This window comes from Anoplopoma fimbria, chromosome 21, assembly GCF_027596085.1.
Source record: "Anoplopoma fimbria isolate UVic2021 breed Golden Eagle Sablefish chromosome 21, Afim_UVic_2022, whole genome shotgun sequence".
Lineage (NCBI taxonomy): Eukaryota > Metazoa > Chordata > Actinopteri > Perciformes > Anoplopomatidae > Anoplopoma > Anoplopoma fimbria.
In genome coordinates this window covers 21,327,263-21,348,277 of record NC_072469.1, presented here as the reverse complement: position 1 = coordinate 21,348,277, position 21,015 = coordinate 21,327,263, and the positions used below count along the sequence as shown (strand labels likewise).

Sequence of the window (21,015 nt, the reverse complement as noted above, 5' to 3'; positions counted from 1 at the left end):
AGTTAAATTACTTGGTATTTTTAAGCAAATAGTTTATAGCTCTGGTTTATCATTGCGTCCCTGGTTCGGATCAGAGGCAGAGCAGATCAGCATCTGTATCTGGAGTCGTTCTTGGCCGGTGCGCTCATTTTGTCGTGACTGAAATGTCAGACATCTGTTCTTCTTCTCTGTCTTCCTCCCTCCTTCTGGTTCTGTCCAAATTCTTGCTCCGTCCTCTATAACCTGACCACAAAATCCTCCCCAAGTTTTATTGGCGTAAGAGTCGTGGTCTCTCATAGTCGTATTTGGTGAGTGTAAGGGCCATAAACAGATCCCTAAGCTGGAAAAGTGTTGCACGCATGGTATGACTTTTGTGCTATTCTGGAGGCGCATGGAATTCTGAAATCAGGAGTGTTGCAGGAGTATTGCACATATTCATGAATCCACACACGAGGCATGCCCTTGCACGCATACACACAGAATACCTCTGGAGCAGGAAGGAGAGGGACAGTCCTAACAGAGGCTTTTATGTGGTGTGCATTAGCACTTTGTCTTGATGGGATTACCAGAAACACCTTTCAAACATGGCTCAATATGGGGCCAACCTTTTAAACTTTAGACTCCTCAGAGCACTAACATATGTGGCACAGTCAGTGCCCTTGTGTTTCACACCTGCAGACAGGCCTAATGTATAAATGTGACCTTGCTGAAGTTTTAAACTTAAACTTTTTTACAGTCATTTTAGTATAAAATTAAGGCCTGAGAAGATTTGAGTGGATTCTTTCTTATACTATGAAATTCTCACAATGATAGTAGAGAGCTGCTCGGCCCTGTATGGATCTGTGAACGAACACTGATCCGAGTTGGACCAGCATTCCTCACATACCCGTCGGCCCCTTAGGCAAACACATACAGAATACCACTCTTGTGGTTCAGTGAGGTCCAGCATTCTGTGTATTACACTTTTGTTCGAAAGCATTTTCCCTGTATTTGCTCCCTTAGTTGTCTAAGGGGTCAAACTCTGAGCCACGTGGCTTCACCATGAACCACCCAAAGCTGGGTAGAGGTGACGCTTACTTTCACACCCACAGCGTGAAGGCGACAACCCGGTTTCTCCCCAGCGAGCATTTATTCATTTACAGCAGCGCTACTGTATGCTACTGTGTTCAAGATACACCTGGAATGTTACGGGGCCAAGGACATATTCAGTAAATAAATTACTGAAAACTTAAACTACACAATAACATAAAACAGACAAAAATGAAATAGTGTGTATATTATCTTTATTGAATATTGATATAGGCACTTTTCTTCTTAAGCTTGCCTACCCAAAGCAGAAATGTTTCCCATCCTTTAGAAACCATTGTTTTTTCACTTTTTTATCCTGTCCAGCAACTGTCCGCGCCACCAAACAGTCCAGTCGGCCTGTGTGGCAGGTCAGGAAACACGCCTCTTCCTCTGGCCTCTCTGCTAAAGAGCAAAGTGCTGTGTGGCCTCTGTGTTGTGGGCATGTCCTCATTCCTCCGGCTATAGCTGTGGTCACACCAGCATTTCATCCACCCCCCTCCATGCGCCCGATCAGTTCTTTTAATGGCTATGTGCTCCCGCCACATAAACCTCCTATGTGCAAACGCATCCCAGATCTTGGGCAAAGTCCGGCGGAGCTGGCGGTGCGGTCCAAGGAAATGGATAGATCTCCACAAAACCTCTTTCGGGCTTGTAGTTCTCATTAAATTAATTGCTTTCATATCAGGAATGCACTGAGGGAATTGTAGTAAGGTCTTGCGGCTATGGGCAGCTTTTGTTCAGAGAATGGGAATGCCTTGTGATAGTCATCTCGGGTACTTTTTAATGGTCTTTTAAAGGCCATTAAAGAGAGGCAGAGACAAGGCGAAGGATGTATAAAGAAGGAAAGAAATAGAATACACTTTAAAAAGCTGTGTTCTGCTTTTACCCTCATCGAAGAGGTAGAAAACCAAGAGGCCCTGCGGCTGTGACGGAATGCAGCCGCGCCATTAAAGCACATAGATTGCTTTCCTTTGTCTTCAGCTAATGGTTGCCCCAATGACACGGAAATAGCATGCACTTAAAGCATTTGGAGCTAAAATAGTGTGTTATTACAGTAAATATGGCATGATTTACATTTTTCAGTCCTTAGAATATGCTTTGAAAAATGAATACTATGTTTAAATCATTGCAGATGTAAGAGTGTGTTTGAATTATAAAAGCAGTGAAAAGCCACGTGCAGCTTGTTTATCTTCCTGCTGAGAAGGTATTCTAATCATTGTTTGTCTTTCACCCACAGTAAACTTTCCTATCTCAGGGAAACAAATCTTTTAGTACCTTCAGGAGACAGCCAAATCTCTCAGACCCTCTTCCATTTCGGTCCAAACAGATATCTTTGGGAAAACAAAAAAGCTGCAGTATAGGGGCTTGGAACACATCATGATAATGACCAGTAACTGAAAGATTTAAGGGGAAACAGAATCTGTGCGCCAGTTTTTCAGTTATGCTTCATCAGTAAGTAAGTTGTGAAACAAGTGAGCTGTGTACACTTTAATCCATGCACCACATGTCTGTGTATGCATTTCTGTGGTTTCAAGACTATTTCAGATTGACTTTCAGCAGGATGAGAAGCTGCAATGAAGAGATAGGATTCGTGCCCCCAAACTGACCCCCATGCTTTTCTTTTCACAGTTCATCCCTGATTTAGCAGAAGAAGAGATCAGTCACCAAACACTTCCTCTTTGTCTCATCACGTCAGGCTGATAGAGACTTGCTTGTCTTTGCCTGATCTGGCATTCAGTTTTCAAACATGAATTACAGTGTTGTGGCTGAAGAATGCCGATTTCAGCGATGATTTCAACACATGTGGCTGCCAATGTGTACAGTACGGTGGTGTAAATGTGTAACGTGTTGCCTGCAGGTTGCAGGGCGACAGTCTATCAGACTGCAGATCAGAAGAGGAGCACAGGTCTCACATATCTGAACAAGCTGTACCTGACATCTCATGTAAGTTGCACAACACAATTCAATCCAAAGAAGTATATATATATATATTCATTTATTTTTTACATTTTTGTGGTCTCACGCTCTGCTCTGTCCTTTTCTTTTCTTTTTTGCTGTCTTGTGTGCGTTGTCTGGAGCAGCTCCATTGCCCGGGGTGGACACAGTGGCGGGACGGCTGCAGGAATGCGAGGCCTTGTCTCAAGTGTCAGGCTCTGTAAGTGTCCTCCCTATATCCATCACCAAACAATTAAGATCACTTTACAGCCATCAATTACCAAGTCACTCTCTCCTCCTCAGCTTCTATTGTGCGAGAGTGAGCGAAAAAACCCCACCTCAAGCCTCTCGTTAATAGGACAAAACTGATCCATCTTTGCTCTGCTGAATAAGTGATAGAAATCTCCCTATATCACTTTGCTTCCCTCTCAGGGTGATTGTGTCCGATCTGAAAAGAAATAATGAAAAGAATATCTAGTGACACGACGACAATTGAGGCAGATTTAGAGGTTGTATACAATAGGGCTAAATATTTATGGGTTACAGGAGTACACGCAGTTTTTGTTCAATAGCAGGCTTGCGTGATAACCTCACATGCTTCAGGGAAGAAATCTATAGAGGCCTAATGTGGTACAAGCCAGACTCAGACATTGGCAGACTCTCACATGCTGTTAATAAAGCGGCCAGCTAAGACGCCGGTACCTTTTTGTATAATTACCGCCGATACCTTTTTTTCTTTTTTTATAATTGCCCCAATCTAAGTGTTAGACAAGGCTTTTTTTTACTGCATGTTTTAAAGAAAGAAAGGGGTTTGGAGCCGAGGCAGTACTCCGTGTGTGGAGCAGATGCAGAGAGGCTCCAGACTAACTGGGAGCAGACTTTTAGAGACTGAAAGACCTGTTGAATCAAAGCCTGCAGTCTAGAATCTGATGGATTAGGCCAAAAACACTAGCCACTATCCAGACAGTAGAGAAACGGTGCACTTAGTGACACGGAATAGCCGTTCTTCCACTCATTTTCTCAAATGTTTCAAGTGAAAAGTCAGGTATGACCAAATGATAAACGGTGCCAGTTTTATCACGCGTCGCGTTTAGCTCAGTGATTTCAGCTGATTAATTTAGATTCCGGCTAAATGTGTCGTCCTCTTTACAACTGACCTTCACATCCACATTGAGCCACTATTTTAGTAGCTGCTTACACCAAGGGACCGAACACTACATCGCCATAGGTTAAGCCCTGTCTGGCACGCTTAAGAATAAGGTACTAATGTATCCCATATGGAAACCGCAAGTGCAAATGTCTCCTGTCACCTACTGTAGCTAATGTGGCTACTCTGTGTTTAATTGCTTATGTTTGGCTGTCTTTGAAAGGCAAATGCAATTTGTAATAGCTTGTTAGTTTAACTGGCCCTTCAGGGGCTTGTGGGCCACAATCACGAAAAAAGTCATGCTTTTATGAGCTTATTTGGAGAAAACACAATGGTTGAAGTCATACAGTTTGAGGAATAACTCAACCTGTAGCTAATGTGGTGTTTTATTTTTTTTAATCAACTCATTTAATATACCTTTTTAGGTACATGTGTCCCTTGCATTGGTAGAAATGTGTCCAATTGTATCTTCACATGTTGCCCGGGTTATTCAATTTAAGGAAAGGATGCATGTAACTTTCTCTTGGATTGAAATTTTGAAGTCATATTTAATTAAGAGCACATTCCATCATGTATGGCTGTTGTTAAATGAAGTACGCCTCGCATTGGACATTGCTCTGGTTTGGGCCGTAAAATGTCGGTGATTTTGGAAAGTAAACACTGTTAATGGTTATCATTATTAGTCCGACAGGCCCCCTGCCTCTGCCAGCTCCTTTAGGTGATAATTGCCTCATAAAGACAAATACTTTCCTAAAGCAATTGCCAGAGCAAATTCTCCAAGCAATCGTCTATAGTTTTCTTTGTAAGTGTTAAGTGATATGTTTTAATCAAATTTAGCTCGGTGTAGACTTGTATGGGTGTTACCGTCATAAAATCGGCCAAGGGAAACTGTTCATTTGTATGGTAGAAATAAGATAATTGGTGTGATGCAATGCCATGTGTGTGATACAAGGCAGAGCCATTGTGATGGTTTAGTTTTGTTGGCAGAGTTTTGCTTCACTGTATGACTTTTTATATTTGGCACCAGTCCACTCTCCACACCTCCACAGTTATGCATGCATGGTTATCATCTGTGCAGATCTCTGTGATTTTAAAGCATAGCTCTGGTGCAGTTTTATTCATATAAAGGTCCTCATTATGTTTTTTTTCATTTGGCAAAGGCTATGTCCTAAATTATTGTTAGATTACAACAAGTGAGCCGTGTGAGTTCTGGATTTTTTTCAGTATAAAATTCCCTTTATTTATTTATAACCTTAAGAGATTTAGAGTTGTGTCGGAAATCTTATCAAATACAATTGCAACAGTTTTATCATTTAATTTCAACCTAAAAGAAGTTGTAGTGGGTGATACATTCAAATATTTTGTTGTAGTAGCGCAGCAAAACCTAAGCCCAAAGCTTGTGTTCCAGAGGCCACACATTGTCGGAGAAGCATGCAGCCATAGAATAGTTTTTAAATGTTTGTCTCAATACCATTTACATCTCAATGAGTGTATTAATGGTTCACATATATTTGGGATTTTCTAAAACTTTATTTTGTAGGTTTTGTCAAATATAACAACTAGTTCGAAGGCTTTTGATTGGCAACAGATTGTTAACATGATTGTTGATGCAGTCTCAGACTGTGAGCTATATAGCTTATAATTATGTTGTTCAAGATTATACACTAATTTTTTTCATTATGATTTCCTGCAAAGAATCCAGTCATTATCCCTTTACTACTTTTCATCCATGTGCACTCTTATTGGCACAACACTTATTTTCCTCTGGTTCTTCTTCTATGAATAGACGATACGCCATATAACCTGTCTTTGTAACGCTTACATGAAAGTCTAACTGTGTTATTGTCAATATCCTGTTTGCTTTTGGCTGTGCTAGCTCAGTGTTTGGCCAATGAACCTGGGAGCCCTACATGCAGTCCATAAAACTATTAGGGGATTGTGCTGTTAGCCAAAACAACAGGAACTTATTAAGAGTTGAGTATGACTCCTCATTTCCCATATCCCCTAACACCAGTGGCCTATGATCATGTGCTATTAAGCAATATGATCTCTCCCTGCAGGTTGGAAGGGTTGGTATTCAATATAATCAAAAACGGTGATGTTTTGGTTAGGATGAAAACAAAACAGTGCTGCAATACTCTTATATGTTCTCTATCTCAACATGTGCAAATCAAATCCTTATGAGGACAAGCTCTCATCTGCCAGGATGTAGTCTTTAATACTCAGACATCAACTCATCCCACACCTTATATAATAAAAGCAGTACTTGCTGGGCTACATGGTGGAGCGTAAAGTGAGTTCATACAGTCTGACTTTGAATGGCTGAAGTGGCATTCATCCAGAATTCCTATAAGGGCTGTTCTTCACATTCAGTTTTGATCTCCTTCCTTGCTAGAGAAGGTGCTTTAGCATTGGGTGAGTCATACTACCAAATGTTAAAGCGTACACTTTAAAAAAAGGCAAAGGTTAAAAGTAATATGGCCATTAATTATTGCTGCACACCTGTGTGTCTTTATTTTGTTGTATATACGCTCCTGTGTGTGTGTGTGTGTGTGTGTGTGTGTGTGTGTGTGTGTGTGTGTGTGTGTGTGTGTGTGTGTGTGTGTGTGTGTGTGTGTGTGTGTGTGTGTGTGTGTGTTGTGTGTTTGTCTATGCTACTCTGCCTGACCACAACAAGAGAGTCCATCAATTGTGCTTTGCAAAGCCAGCAGTAGGCTCAAACCATGTTTGAGGTTTGTGACTGCATGCACACATCCCAAGCGGCTCTCGTTGTGCGGAGGGCAATGTTGAACCGAACCCCAGATTGTGGTGATTATTACTACTGACCACACACGTATAGCTGCACACATGCAGACTATAAAATATTTAACTCCAGACTTCCATCCTCTCTCATACTGTCTTGTTTGCGCTCAACATGGAATCAATTTTGCTAGAAACAAAATCCTTGTTTGTTAGCGGGCAGAAGCATCACCAGAGGGTTTTTTCCTTTTTCTCTTTTAGGTCTTTTTAGTTTTGTCTTACTGGGAGGGACATTATACAACGTTTTGGGTTTCGCACCACTGACATTAATTCAAGTCATTGCAAAAATCATAGCTGCATTTTTTTCTTTGGAGATGAAAAGGCATTCCTTCTCGGCTCTTTGTCTGTGTAGATTAAAGCATCCATTCTAGGCACCCAAACAAGGGGGGGGGCTGTGACTCATTTGCACTCATGTCATACATTGCTGCTGATAAGGACAATAGCTGCTTTAAAGTATGATGAAGGGAAATGTCTTTTCATCAAGTCATTGTGTCTCCTTAGCGTGTAATCAAGTCCATTATAGTTTGTTTGTTGGGTCTTTCTGCGCCTATCCATGTCCTGTAGAGCCTTGCTGATTCCTACATGATTTTTTAATATGCGCTATTATGGTACGCTGAACATGTTGACGTCTTCCGGGTGACTTTGTAAATATGCATGCCTTCATCCAAACTTGAGGTAACAACAGTCATGTGTTGATTGTAAGGTCTGTTTATTTACTGATGTTATCTTGAAAGGTGAATTGCTTGCAGATATCGTGTTTGTTTGCTCGGCTATGGGACTCTACAATACAACCGGCCTTAGCCTCCGGTCTGCAGTCTTCAGGATATATAGTCCTGATTACAGTATAGTCTTTCCTGTAGCGGACAGAGGAGCTTTAGGGCAGGAGAAATGCAAATGTTAAACTGTGGACGGTGCTGATAAGAGTGAATCTCCATATGTCAACTGGTCTCCTGAAGGCTTTCTTAAGGTACCACAGTTAAGTTTTTGACCTGTGGACCGTTTAATGAAAACCAAAGTGAAACCTTAACTTGGATTTCCAAAAGACTCACAGCTGTAACATCTTATAACTTAACGCCCTACAGTATGAAAAAAATATGAAAATGTATTTTGGAAACTTCAACTAGAAAACTGTTGGTGGCCTTGTTTTCCAGAGCTTAGAAGCCCGAGAGAGAGAGAGAAGGACAAGATGATGTCATGCTGTTGGATTTAGGGGAGAATACCACCAAAGAGAAAGAAATAAAGTTGGGGAGGGGATTTAGTTTTAATGTTCAACCCGCCTTTTGCTTCTTTATGAGGGCTGTAATTAAGGATTGGCCTGTGGCATTGTGGTTCTGCTGCCACAGAACGCCTCATGTATCGGACAGGCACAAAGATCAATGTCATGGACCCTGGGAATCGTGTTCTGTCATTCATCAGAGGATAGCAACTTCACTTGTTATTCACCCTACGTCCTCTCTGGAAACCCACTTTGAATCATGAAAATCATAAAATGAGTAGCCTGCTGTATCCCAGGTTTATCTTTAAACGCTGATGGAAGGCTGTATGTTCTGTATATCACCAGATCTCCAAGGGCCTTGCTCTGTGTCAGCACTTTGTCAACACAAATCTGTCTCTCGTTAAGTGCTCAGCAAATCATATGACCTAAGTGCTGGCACATGCCGTAACAGAACTTACTTATATCTAGTGTAAACCAAACTTAACAGGAGTTGGAGTTATGGCTGACAGATTTTATTTCTCACCTGTGCTTGAAGCTCATGTGCACTTGGTCCATTGGCTTAGCAGCTCATCTGGCCACTATCTGCTTTTCTTTCATATGCTTTGGAATATGATCATCTGTTATTATTTTGTATAATAGTAATATCGTGCCCACTTAGGGAACAATCCAAAATGGCTGATTTATTGTTCCTTAACTGCTGTTTCAAGATTTTCTGCTGTCAGGCTCTTTGCCAACGGACTAGTGTGCATAGTGGCTCCTATAGCTTTACTGATAGTTATATAAAAATGTCCTGAACCACTACTGACAGTCTAGCGACCAGCATTCACTAAAGAGAGTGCACTGCATGCTCATTCGCTTTCATCTACACTTGCTGTGGTTTCTTGTGTTTTTCTAAAGCCCATAAAATAATAATTGGCCTTTTTTTCCAGCAGATATGGCTCAGATATTTCCAGCAATAGCTGAAAATTATATAAAGAGTTAATTGAAGGGTCTTTCTTCTAATGTGACTTTCTCTCTTTTCTGTTCTCCGCGCTAACTAGCGTCAGGCTGTCTGGGAGGCTGATCTGAAGTCTGCCAGAGGTGGGAGCTCTGTCGGGCAGACGGGCCTGCTACTGGGTGACTCCCTCTTTTCTAAAGAGCTGGAGAACATGGGCAAACAGCTCGCTGGTAGGAACGTCTGTGTGGTGTGAATGTTCGTGTGCTGTGCCTTTATGCCTATGTGTTTGTCTGTGTATTTATTAGTGGCTTTAATGGTGAATAGTATGGGAAAGTCAGATCAAATACTTTCTTTTGGAATACATACTTTACACTGTGCAAACATTTACACACACACACACACACACACACACACACACACACACACACACACACACACACACACACACACACACACACACACACACACACACACACACAGACTTTGAACTGCAGAGACTTATGAAATAGAAAGAGGTTTAGAGAGCACTTATGAGGGGTGGGAGGAGGGGAGTCCAGCTAAAGAATGCACTATTTTTGGCCAAAGGATTTTCTTGGTTAATTAAAAACTGATCTTCCTGCGAAAAAGTTTCAAGACCAAATAGAAAAAAAACTAATTAAATAATTTCCACATGCCAGGAGTTTACCTCAACTCCAGCTTTGACAGGTTTAATCAATATCTCCAGCTCTGCTGAGTCATTTTGAAATGATCGAAGCCTAACTGTGATTTGATCAGACAAAATGGAATTTGTGTGGCCTTTTTTTTAAATCATTATTCCTAATGTAGATCAAGGCTCATCTTTGGCATATGTGACGTCTGGGTGATTCAGAGACTGCTTTTGTTGTCACGATGATTAAGTGTGTATCCACTTGTGAATCAGATGAAAGCCTGGAGTGGAGGCCAGAGGGAATGTCGCCATCTAGCATCATGTGTCGCCCACTTGTTTGTTTATGCATGTCCTCCCACTCTGTTTGACAGTGTCACTGTGTGTAAAGACCTCATACTTGCAGACTATTTGAAGCATGTTCCTACTTAGTGAACCTATTACTGTCATCCAGCAGTGGTAGCAGCTGCTCTCATCTCCTCAGCTCATCCGAACATCGGCGCTGAATACTCCAGTTGCCTCTATGCCTAGAGACGGAAACAGCAGGCTGGTGCTTAGGGGGCACTAAAAGAGGACTATTTGTGTTAACAGCACACTCAGTTTTGCCCCCAGAGGTCCTCCGATGGAATTCATTTCTAGTTGTTTTACGCAGAGTTAGTGAATATTCAGATGGAGGGCTCCCACCAGGCAGCTCAGTGAAGCTGTTCAACAAGCTAATTCAGCTCTTTCAAGCCTTTATTAGCTGCTAATACTTTCCAGGTTTGGAGCCAGGCCCTCACTCTTCATCTTATATTGTCACCCCAATTATGTGGCTGTTTAGTCACTCCTTGTCTGCCGTTTGAGGTATTGTGAAGCTCATGTGCACTAAGTTGTTTTTTTAAATATATATATTATATTTATTATATTTTCATAATATCGAAACAAATTACTACTCACTAAATGTGTTATTGAATTATGTATAATTTGATAGCAGTTTCATCTAGGGATGGGTATTGTTTTCAAATGTTCTATATCGTTACTAATAAGATGCATTAGTTTTGGGAATATGAAAATATTTTAACCGCTTTTTCCATTTTACCAAAAAGGCCAAACTGCTTAATGTTTTAAAAAGTTTCCTGATTTAGAGCCATAAATTAGTGATTAAAGTACAAGTAAACATGGCTAAGAATCAAGTATTTAGGTTCAGTACCCAGTCTTAGTTACACTATATTAGGAATTTGTACTTCTGCCCATATTTGTACTTAATTTATCTATCTAAGGACAATGGTGAGTATTAAATTCATCCTGGCAGGCAGTTTATTGTATTGTTTTAAGCATGCAGATGAATTACCCACAAGCGAAATGAAATAAAACTTTAGTTTATTTTCAGAGGAGGGACCTGATAAAGTTTGCATGACTTCTGAATGGTTGAATAGCGTGCTATGGCCCTGTATTCTCTGCTGCTTGATCAAAGACTTTAATAGATTAAATCTGTTTCTATTTCTTCTTGTCTCCTTCTCTGTCTCTCGCTGTCTCATTTTCTCCCCATCTTTCATTTTCCTGTCTTTATTACTGAATCAGAGCTTATCAAAGGTTTATACCATATGGAGCCTGATGCCCCCCCTTTGATCTCTAGGAGCTGTCATTTTATATCAGTGTCTGTGAGATTGCTTGAAGAATCTTTAAAATAAAGCTGCTTTTAATAGGCTAGAGGAAGTCACAGAAAATAACTGGTTTACAATACAATCATGAGTGGAGCAACCATTTACGGAAGGAGGACGATTTCACAACAAAAACATGTGGTGTTTATCATTATACCAGTAAATAACTTGAGATAAAATATCAATTTTATGGGAACAGATTACTAATGAACATATCCTGTTTACGATTTAACGATAACAGTCGTGGTAGATTTGGTGTGGGTGGTTCAGGGCTTGAACTGGGAATTTGTCATATGTGGAACTTCGTTTACACCAATTTTTTCTTCTGTATATATTAGTTATTTCCCTTTCATCCAGAGGCACTTGCCAACACAGCAGGTCTTATGGTCACCACATAGCTGTTCATGCAGACTATCAGTCAATTGACAAATGTTCTCTATTCTTTGTATTGTTACATAACGCAGCTATTTAAACCACAATTTAATTTACTCAATCAGAGGGAGGTCAAGAAAGGCCAAGTTGTAATCTGTATCTTTAGTTTTCCTTCTAACATTTAGAGAAGTATCATGTGTAAAATGCAAGAGGGTTAAAGCTACACAGACACATGTACACGTACAGAGTATTGAGCACATGGGCAAGGCACTAAGCAGTATGTGCTCTGCACTGTAAGGGTTGACCTCCATACAATCACAGCTGATTAAGCACAGAAACAGCAATCAAATTATGCATGACAGAGAATTAAATGGTTACTTTTTTTGTTGTTTTTTATCCCTGAAGGATTGTGTACATTTCAGTCTGGAATAGATTTCAAATCAACTAAGGAATGTCTCAAAGTTGAATTTAGAGTAGTATTGCAGACGTTTTCAACTTTGCATGGATATTTGTCAATGAATAGGAGCGTATGCTTCACATTTTTGCGTAGAAGATGTTGTTTGTATAGGAGAAAAGCACCATTTGCTCAAAAACAAGGAAGTCAAGGTTTGTAAAAATCCTTGTCGTGCTTCCTTTAGATATTTCATTAACGTCACACATCTACAGTTTTCCAGAAAAACATGCTCCTTATGAGTCATTCCTGAAATTATCCCTCTCAAATGATAACTCCCAGACTGGTTTGTTGAATCCCAATTGCCAAGATTTTTAACAAAAGCATAAAACGTGGAAAAAATGACCCAGAAGTTGGCAGCGTCACTTCTTTTGTAAACAGACATGTTTTTGAGACTACCAATGAGGCAAACAAATGAGTTTTTGTCAGGAAGATTTTTTTAATTTTTTTTACTGTATATCAACTTGGAACCATTTCTAACAGAGGAAGCTGGATTCACCACAATTTACAGGGCCTATAAATATTGTCATCATTGGCCAGAAGAAGGATTAAACCGAGCAGTCTCGCCCACTTTAATGCTCAGTAAAGTTTGTGAATCATCAGTCTTGTAGGACACATACCAACCTCATGACTTGATTTAGCAGACTTTTCTGTTAGATTTGTTGCAGTCGTTGTATACATACGAATAAAACTGTTTAAACATTGTCATTTAAATGTGTGGGGGAAAAATAGGATTAAAATCAGTCCTTCAGTAACTATATCAGTTGACTCTAAATTAAATATGAAATCTGGATGTTGATTTTCTCCCTCTTTTTCCCTCCAGAGGTTGAGAAGGACCTGGCAAAGCTGGCAGAAGTAGGGAAGATGACCACTCGGAGCTCCAATAATCCACACAGTAGTCTTCTCCACACCCCTCTGCGCCACAGAACTCTACCCGACACGCTTCCTCTCACCAGCCTGCTCTCTAGACCCCAGTCTCCAGCTGGCAGCCTCTCAGGCAAGCCCTGCAGTTTCGGCCTCCCTCTGCTCAGCCCCAAGCCCACCTCTCTGGTCATGGGTCGGACTCAATCTCCCAGCAACCCTGGGAGCAGGACTCAAACCCCCAGGACGCCCAGCAGGCCCCTAACCCCGAATAGTTTACTGACACGCTCCACCTTTAACCCTGGATCTCATAAAGAGGTGACCTTCAGGAGGTCGCGGAGCCGCCCTGTGACACCGACATGTCAGCCCACACATCCCCGACCGCTGCTCACCCCTCCTGGACTAAGCACTACAGACAGCCTCGGTGCTAGCCTACGGGCCTATCTGTCTGAGGTAAGACCGGATACTGAAATATATCCCTTTATCATCAAAAACAGCTTTGTTGCTATCTTTGTAGTGGTCATATGTGCCATATTGCATGACAAGGTGTCTTAATACAGTTAGATAATCAATGAGGAGGAGGCAGGGTTGAATTGTGGAAGCACTGTCTTCACAAATTAAATTATTTCCAAAAGTTTAAAATGATCTTAATTTTTAAAAATCGTACTTTCTTGCCAAGAGTTAAGCCCACATGAGAAGATTGATACCACTCTGATATCCTTCTGTCAGCATACTACAAAAGCCAGAAGACGGATAGCTTAGTTTATTTTAGCTTTAAGAATGAAAGCAGGGGAAACTGCTAGCTCTGTCCAAAGGTAACAAAATCTGCCAACCAGCACCTCTACAGCTCACTATTTATTACATTTTATGTTCTTTTTTTTAATTGGTGAAAAGAAACAAACTGTTCAAATGACATTTGGTTTTTTCACAGGGGGTTAAGTCCTGCTGTCTGCGTCACGTTGGCAACAAGCCCCCAGTAAATGACTGTACCTTGACAAAAAACAGTCCAGCACATAACCCCCCATTAAACAACTATTTGTCATTTTTTCCACTGGGGTTTATGTATGTATATCTTATTCTTTTTTACTTTCGGACAGAGCTAGGCTAGCTGTTTCCCCATAATTCCAGTCTTTATGCTAAGCTAAGTTAACTCTCTACTGGCTGTAGCTTCAAATTTAATAGACAGACCTATAGAGTGGTATGATTTTCTCATCTGCCCTTTGGCTAAAAAAGTGCACAAGCGCATTTCACAAATTTCTATATATTCTGACAATTGACCCAGTATCTTCCATGGCCTCGGTGTGGGACCAAATTCTACATATATTATTTTAGCTATTTCCCACATGTAAGATTTATCTAGCAATGAAATAGATCATGTGCTCACACAGTGTATAAAACATGGAGTAAAATTGTCATAAACTTTGGGTCATGGACTTCAAAATCCATCCAACTTTATGGTAATATTTTTGTAACTCATGAGTGTCAAATAGGCTCTATGTCCAAGTAAAGCTGCTGGAGAACATGAGAGCCTTTGCAAAGAAAGATCATGACTGAGCGCACCAGAACACACAATATCACACATGTGCATACTCTCACAAACGCACACACACACACGCTTCATGTGGGGTTTAATGGAAAGTCATGGAGGTCCATACAGTAGGATGTCATTTCATTGGGGAAAAAGGAGTCTGGCATAAAAGGAGAACTTTCAACAGGATTTTTTTTCTAATATTCCTTTCATGATTAAATTAACAGTGGCGCTGTTAAAAACGAGACCTTTTTGAAGGCTTTATTAATGGTGGGCAGGAATTCTTCAGTCCCTCAGTACTCTTTGACAGTTATGCTAGTTGACACCTAGTGAGATTATCCAAAACACTCGTGCACCCAGTCGGCCTTTATTGAAGCCACCTGGTCCCATGTAGATGGACTGGAAGGCCTGTGTAGAGGGTTAAGGTATCTTGAACCTTTTTAAATACTGACGTGCAGCAAATATGAATATGCTTGTGATCTTGTCTGTCTTGACCACTTATGTAGTCATTTTAAGGATTGGAGTTCCATCATTTTAACAGAAAAGTATTTTGTTGGTAGCATGGGGCAATTTATATATTTCAAGTTTTGCCCTAGGACTCAGTATGAGTTAACAGAGTCTTCAATCATTTCTGTTCTTCTCTCTTTTTTTCCATATCAGGATGAGTTTTACCAGCAGTTACAGGCCATCCGACAGCCTTGGCATATTCCCAGTGACACAGACAGTGACATCCTGGAGCCTCCTGAACAGGATAAGAGTGAGTGACCTGCCTTTTGTCTCTATTTTAAACCCTACATTTGATTGTTTATCATCTCCTCATTCAGGTTCCCTTCACCGGAGAGTTTCCTGGGAGTTTCTCAAAGCTCTTAGTTGAAAACACAGTTCACAAATTTGACAAATTGCCCCTCTAATGTTTTTACCTTCTTTGTAAGACGTGAGGCTCATTTCGTTAGTGTAATGTCTCTTTACCACAATGAGTAGCTAAACCATTAAACTGGCTCTAGATCTATTAAAAAGTGAAGATTAATGTGCTAGTGTTTCTTGTAAAATTTTGAGATGGAGCACAAGGGCTGACACATGAAAATTTCCATATTTCACAGTTGGATGAAATTCTGGTTTCAAAGGGGGGAAGCGTTGTCACATAAAATTTCCTTTCCTGGCATGATGTAAGAGATAAATTATCCATCAAGATCCAGTCGATAGACATGAACGGTTCTTTAAAGTCATAAATCCATTCATAGTAGTGGTCTGGCTGGGACACAGTGCAGCATATTACTCGGGCTTTGAACGGGACAGATTTCGATCAGACCTCCTTGAATGTTCTGGTGCATAAATCACATGAATGTATGTGGCAGTATGGTCTGATTGTCAGAGGCTTGTGGGTCTCAATTCACTGAGGTCCACTAATAAAATGTCAAATTTATGCTCTCTTAACATTGGTTAACATGAGGTGAAACTTCTCTGCGCCTCTGAGTTGTATGCATGAAGTTATACTATAGCTGGATTAAATAATACAAACCTATATAAACATTACATATTTCTGCTGAAAAGGTAGTTTAAAGTTGAAGAGGTTGGACAGGACAAACAGCTCTCTGAGAATTTTGTTTTCTTATTCTTACAAATAGCGGGAATTAAAGTGTAAACTTTCTCCTGATGGTGGCACTACAGGAAAAATCACACGCTTTTTCATATGAATACATTATTTATGCATTTGCGCTAGAGGCATTATGTTTTCGGGTTGTCTGTCCGTCCCATTCTTTTGAACGCAATATCTCAGGAATGCCTGGAGAAAATATCTTCAATTTGATACAAACGTCCACTTGGACACAAGAACCAACTGATTCGATTTATGTGGTCAAAGGTCCCTGTGGCCTCACAAATCACAGTTTTGTTCATAACATGAATTCATATGCTAATATTTACAATTTCACTTAGCTGTTTAATAGGATAAAACTGTAAAATGATCGCATTTTGGACAGATGTGGATGTAAACTCCAACTTGAATGATTGGCGGAGGCATTTACTGCAAGGCAGTAATTCTTATTTCCCTCTTGGGAGCAGGAATGAGTTCAGCAAACTTCATGTCATGATAATAATTATTAGATTATTATAAGATATTGGCTGCAAAAGTGGATATTTTTTCCTTGGGATGGCAAACCTGGGAAGCTTGGAAGTGGAAAGAAAGTCAACAATGCTAAAGGTTCATCTTCTGGGGAACATGAATGTGCTCAGTGGACGTTATACCAATTTACCCATACTGTACAGTACAGGTGGTAATACAAATAGACCTTTTGGCCTAGTAAAAGGTCACAAAGTAACCAAAAACATTTTGACTAAACCTTTTGGGACAATGAAAGTCCATTCTATGGAAATCTTGTCAATAGTTTTCTTTTGGACCAGTGTATTTGTCAAGAAGAAAATGATTACCCTATCAACAAAATGTCATGGTACTGGCATGGCTTCCTTTAGATCCCATGACTCCTAAATTAAATATGGCAGCTCTGAATTTATGAACAACTCCAAAAATGATACTGTGTATGCCATCTCAAATTAACTCTGCCCTGTTTTCCAAGTAAACAAAACACCAGCACCAGCTGCTCAAACTGAAAATCAAGTGCGTGTCGGACTCAAAAAGACAACTTTCATTGATGTTATTACACAAGAATTCCCTTCAAACAAAAGATCAAGCAGGCAAATGGTTGGCACATGGAATTATAACCCCTCCGACAAGTTCCTCCAGAGGGTCGTTGTTTTGCCAAATGTGTATCTTGCAAAATAGATGGATACATTTTCTTAATAGCCCCTGGGGGTCTGCTCTAAGCCTTGGAATTTGAAACTGCATGTTGAGAGAGGATATGAGCAACACATTGAATTAGAGGCAGCTCAGACACAGAGAGAGAGAAACTGACAGCAAAAAACTAAAGAGACCCAACAGCCTCAAGACATGACAAAGCACTTTCTGGCGGGAGAGAGGTCCCAGAGGACTGTTGGCTGAAATCTGCTTTCTGCTTGTATGCATTTTAAAGTGTGTGAATTAAACATTTGAGTGATTGCATTCGTCAAGGTAAGATATTCAACTTGTTTTCAGAGAGAGTTTATTGCCCCGTTAATCACATTTTTCAGTCTTCTCAGGGGTAATTTTGACCTAGTAAATAATACAGCTTAATTGCATCCTGGCAACCGAACACTCAAATTAGAATCCACAAACAGAGGAACAATCAGAGAAATCTACTACTTCCTAAACTACTTCAAGTTTGAGTTTTCCAAATTACTCAAAACTACTTAATTTCTTCTGCCAGGAAGGTCAAAAAATGTCAAGAGTGTGAACATGTTTGTCCATAAAGTGTTTTTGTGTCTGTGAATAAGGCTCACTTCATTAGTGCAGTGACTTCCCTGTATCACAGCACATGTGTCTGAGCTGGCGCCATGTGAAGGGTAAGAGCTGAATAATGGGGGAGAAATCCATAGCTATTTCCTGTTATTCTATAAACTTCCACAATGGTACAACCACACATACCACAATGGAGATGAAAGAAGTCTGCCCTTTTCCCATTCCTGACCCCATATTAAGCATATTAGTCAGTTCAACATAGACATTCACTGTACAGTGGAAGTAGCTTAATCAGTATGTTATATTATACACCTGTCAAGAAGCGTAAGTGATGATGTAGCTGGTGTATATGTTGACCATGTGAGCATATACACCAGTCACAGTGCTAAATAAAACTTTGAGAAATGTTATGCTAGGATTAGCCTCAGTTATGAAGAAAATAAAACTCTGTGAAAATGACTTAGTTGATATTTAAAGGTTTTCTATACAGTTTTATATTCAGAGCATTGCTATAGCATCAAACAGCTTTTTGCTATGTAAAGATATAGTTTAGTAATGTCTGAGCAGAGAACGCTCACTCTCTATGTATTGTAATCCAAGTTTCACAGTGCTTTGATTTCATAGCCGGGCTATGCCTTTTAGTGCGTGTGTGCCTTTTAGTGCATGTGAGCGTGACCCACTGGCGAGCTCATGGCTGCCACTCCGCAATGGCTGATATGGCCGTTACGGCTGATAACGTTGTCCTGACCGTAAGCATCTTCACAGCAGCAAGGGCCAACCCTCCCCCCCCAGGTTAACCTTGTTAGATCTGTCAGCACTGTTGCCATTGTTTGAACTGTTAGCACCGTTAACTGTGGGCCGCTAGGTTATTGCCATGTTGAGCCATTGGGAGGCAATCCCGAGAATATTGAACCATTAACTGTTATGCTTATTCCGTTTTCTGCTGAGCCTGTTAGCCTTGACTTCGGGAAGAACCAGGCTTGATATTTAATGGAAAGATACAGTATTTGTTTTGCTTTGGTCACATAAGTCCTTCACCTAACATGACACATTTTCTGTCTTTATTTTTTTCACAGGTGGTACACGCGACGCCAATAAGAGATCTGTGTTTTCAGGTGAGAAATTGAAAAGTTAGAGGCTTCACAGCCTGAAACCCAGAGAGACAGACTCACCTCATAATGTTCCGTATCATTTGAGTCACCAGAAACCAATTTTGCTATTGTAAGCAGCTGCCTTTAAGTTTAGAGTGCCTCAATGTCTGTCAATGACCTCATTTGTAGAGCCACAGCATGACTACCAATGGGTGACTTACTGTCGAAGCCTCCACCTTCATTTATGGTCCGTTCAATTACAGTCACAGGCTAAACGGAGGGCACAGTGGCTCTGAGTAGTGATTGGCGGAGGCCGTTCATGTGTGGAGACGGGAATGCTGTTGCCCAGTTCCATGAAGTCACTTGGGTTCTGAGTTTACACGCAGCAGACAGCGTCAACTCTCAGCCTCAACATTTGGGAGAAGGAGAAAGTCTGTCTAGTTTGAGGTTGTCTGCGGTTCTCCTTCTTGTGGCTCCGGAGGTGCCCACAGTTCCCAGTGTCAGTGTGCCAGTCTGGAGGGAGATCTGAGAGCAGACTGCTGCTGCTTGGCTATCAGAGAGGATTGCCACGGCAACCAGACGCAAAGCTTGCTGTTTAAGTCACTCAGATCACTGCTCTCCCAGAACTTATTGTGAAATATGGTCGTTGGAACCTCCACTGGGCAGCACCATGCCTCATTTTCCACCTCATGTTTGTCTATGACATGTTTAAATATTAAATAGTCTGTTTCATAGTAATTGCCACAGTTATTTTTCTTATTAGCGGTTAAATGTGTCTGAATTTAGTTTCTAGGAGACTAATGTTTTTGTCTTTCCTTTTACACAGGCCTATAGTGACGAAGACCAGAGACATTGATCCAATCAAACTATTATGCAAACCACTGGACATTTTGAATATGTGTACAGAGACAATTATTTTTGTAACTCAAATGAATGGGGGGGATAAAAATATTGTATACTTTTTTCACAGATATTTCATAGACATTGTAATGTAAATGTATGATAAAATGACAAAATATTACTTCGGAGTATGGAACATTTATTTTTGTTTGCTTTATAGCATGCTATTGCACTTCCATGTGGAGTCCAGAAACAGATGCATTTTGTTGTCGGCAGATTGTTTTTTTAGGCCTCGTGCATTTTCACCTTGCGAAGGCAGCACACCCATGTTAAGAAAGCGTTTATTGATATGCACTGTTAAAAGATGTCTTGTTTTCCGATAGCAAATACGCAAGTTGTGGAAGGAACACAAGGAATGCTGTTCTATTACTTAAAATGATTTGGTTTACATGTCCCCGTTCTTTTGACTCTAATGTCATGTGCTCCTTTTTACAGGCATATCCTTGTGAATTTTGTCCCGTCTCATTGATAAACCCACTGAAGTCATAATTGAAATGACTAAAGATGTCATAACACAGGCTCTGTTTAATACAGGCTTTCCCAGATACATGATCCATCTTACTTAGTGTCTCTGACACGTACTGTGGTATGACACATTTCTGACAGACACAGAAATCAGTTCTGACCATGACTACATTGCTTCTGTGTGTTTGCCTGGGCATGTGTTAGTTAAACTGTGGTTGTCTGACTGTTACACAGGCGACGTCGGCTTCTAGAGACACACACATCATGGACACACCCTCCAGCCCAACACAGTCTGATCCCTCCATTCAAACACAACTGAGATTTGCTGTATTGTAAACCAACAACGTTTCAGTCCATCTCTCGGTATCTAGTTAACAAACCACTCGACTCTCTCAGTCCCATTTCTCTGAAGGTGATTTCTGTAAAAGGTTGTGTGAAAGAACTAATCTCTTTAAACACCATCCTGCAAAGACGGCATGTTGATTGATGTCCCGTGTATTTCAGCACAGCATGTGCTCGTTGGAAAGGGATGTGGTTTTTGAAAGATCTGTGGAGAAATTGAAGGACATGGCATAACAGAGTCACAGTGTTGCCTTGATATAATCTTTATATCACAATATTTTCCTGTCAGGAAAGGCACATGTATTGCATT

General features: G+C 40.6%; 1 protein-coding gene across 1 annotated transcript in view; it reads left to right on the top strand.

Annotated features, from left to right (window-relative positions):
- c21h8orf34 (chromosome 21 C8orf34 homolog) overlaps window positions 1-19,905 on the top strand; it is a 55,029-nt gene extending 35,124 nt beyond the window's left edge. Inside the window, exons 9-15 of the mRNA XM_054623282.1 lie at window positions 2,906-2,991; window positions 3,129-3,202; window positions 9,185-9,311; window positions 13,011-13,501; window positions 15,237-15,333; window positions 18,984-19,022; window positions 19,825-19,905. Coding sequence (XP_054479257.1) covers window positions 2,906-2,991; window positions 3,129-3,202; window positions 9,185-9,311; window positions 13,011-13,501; window positions 15,237-15,333; window positions 18,984-19,022; window positions 19,825-19,832 — 922 coding nt within the window. The 3' untranslated portion in view covers window positions 19,833-19,905. The remainder of the gene's footprint in view (window positions 1-2,905; window positions 2,992-3,128; window positions 3,203-9,184; window positions 9,312-13,010; window positions 13,502-15,236; window positions 15,334-18,983; window positions 19,023-19,824) is intronic.
- The last annotated feature ends 1,110 nt before the right edge of the window (window positions 19,906-21,015 follow it).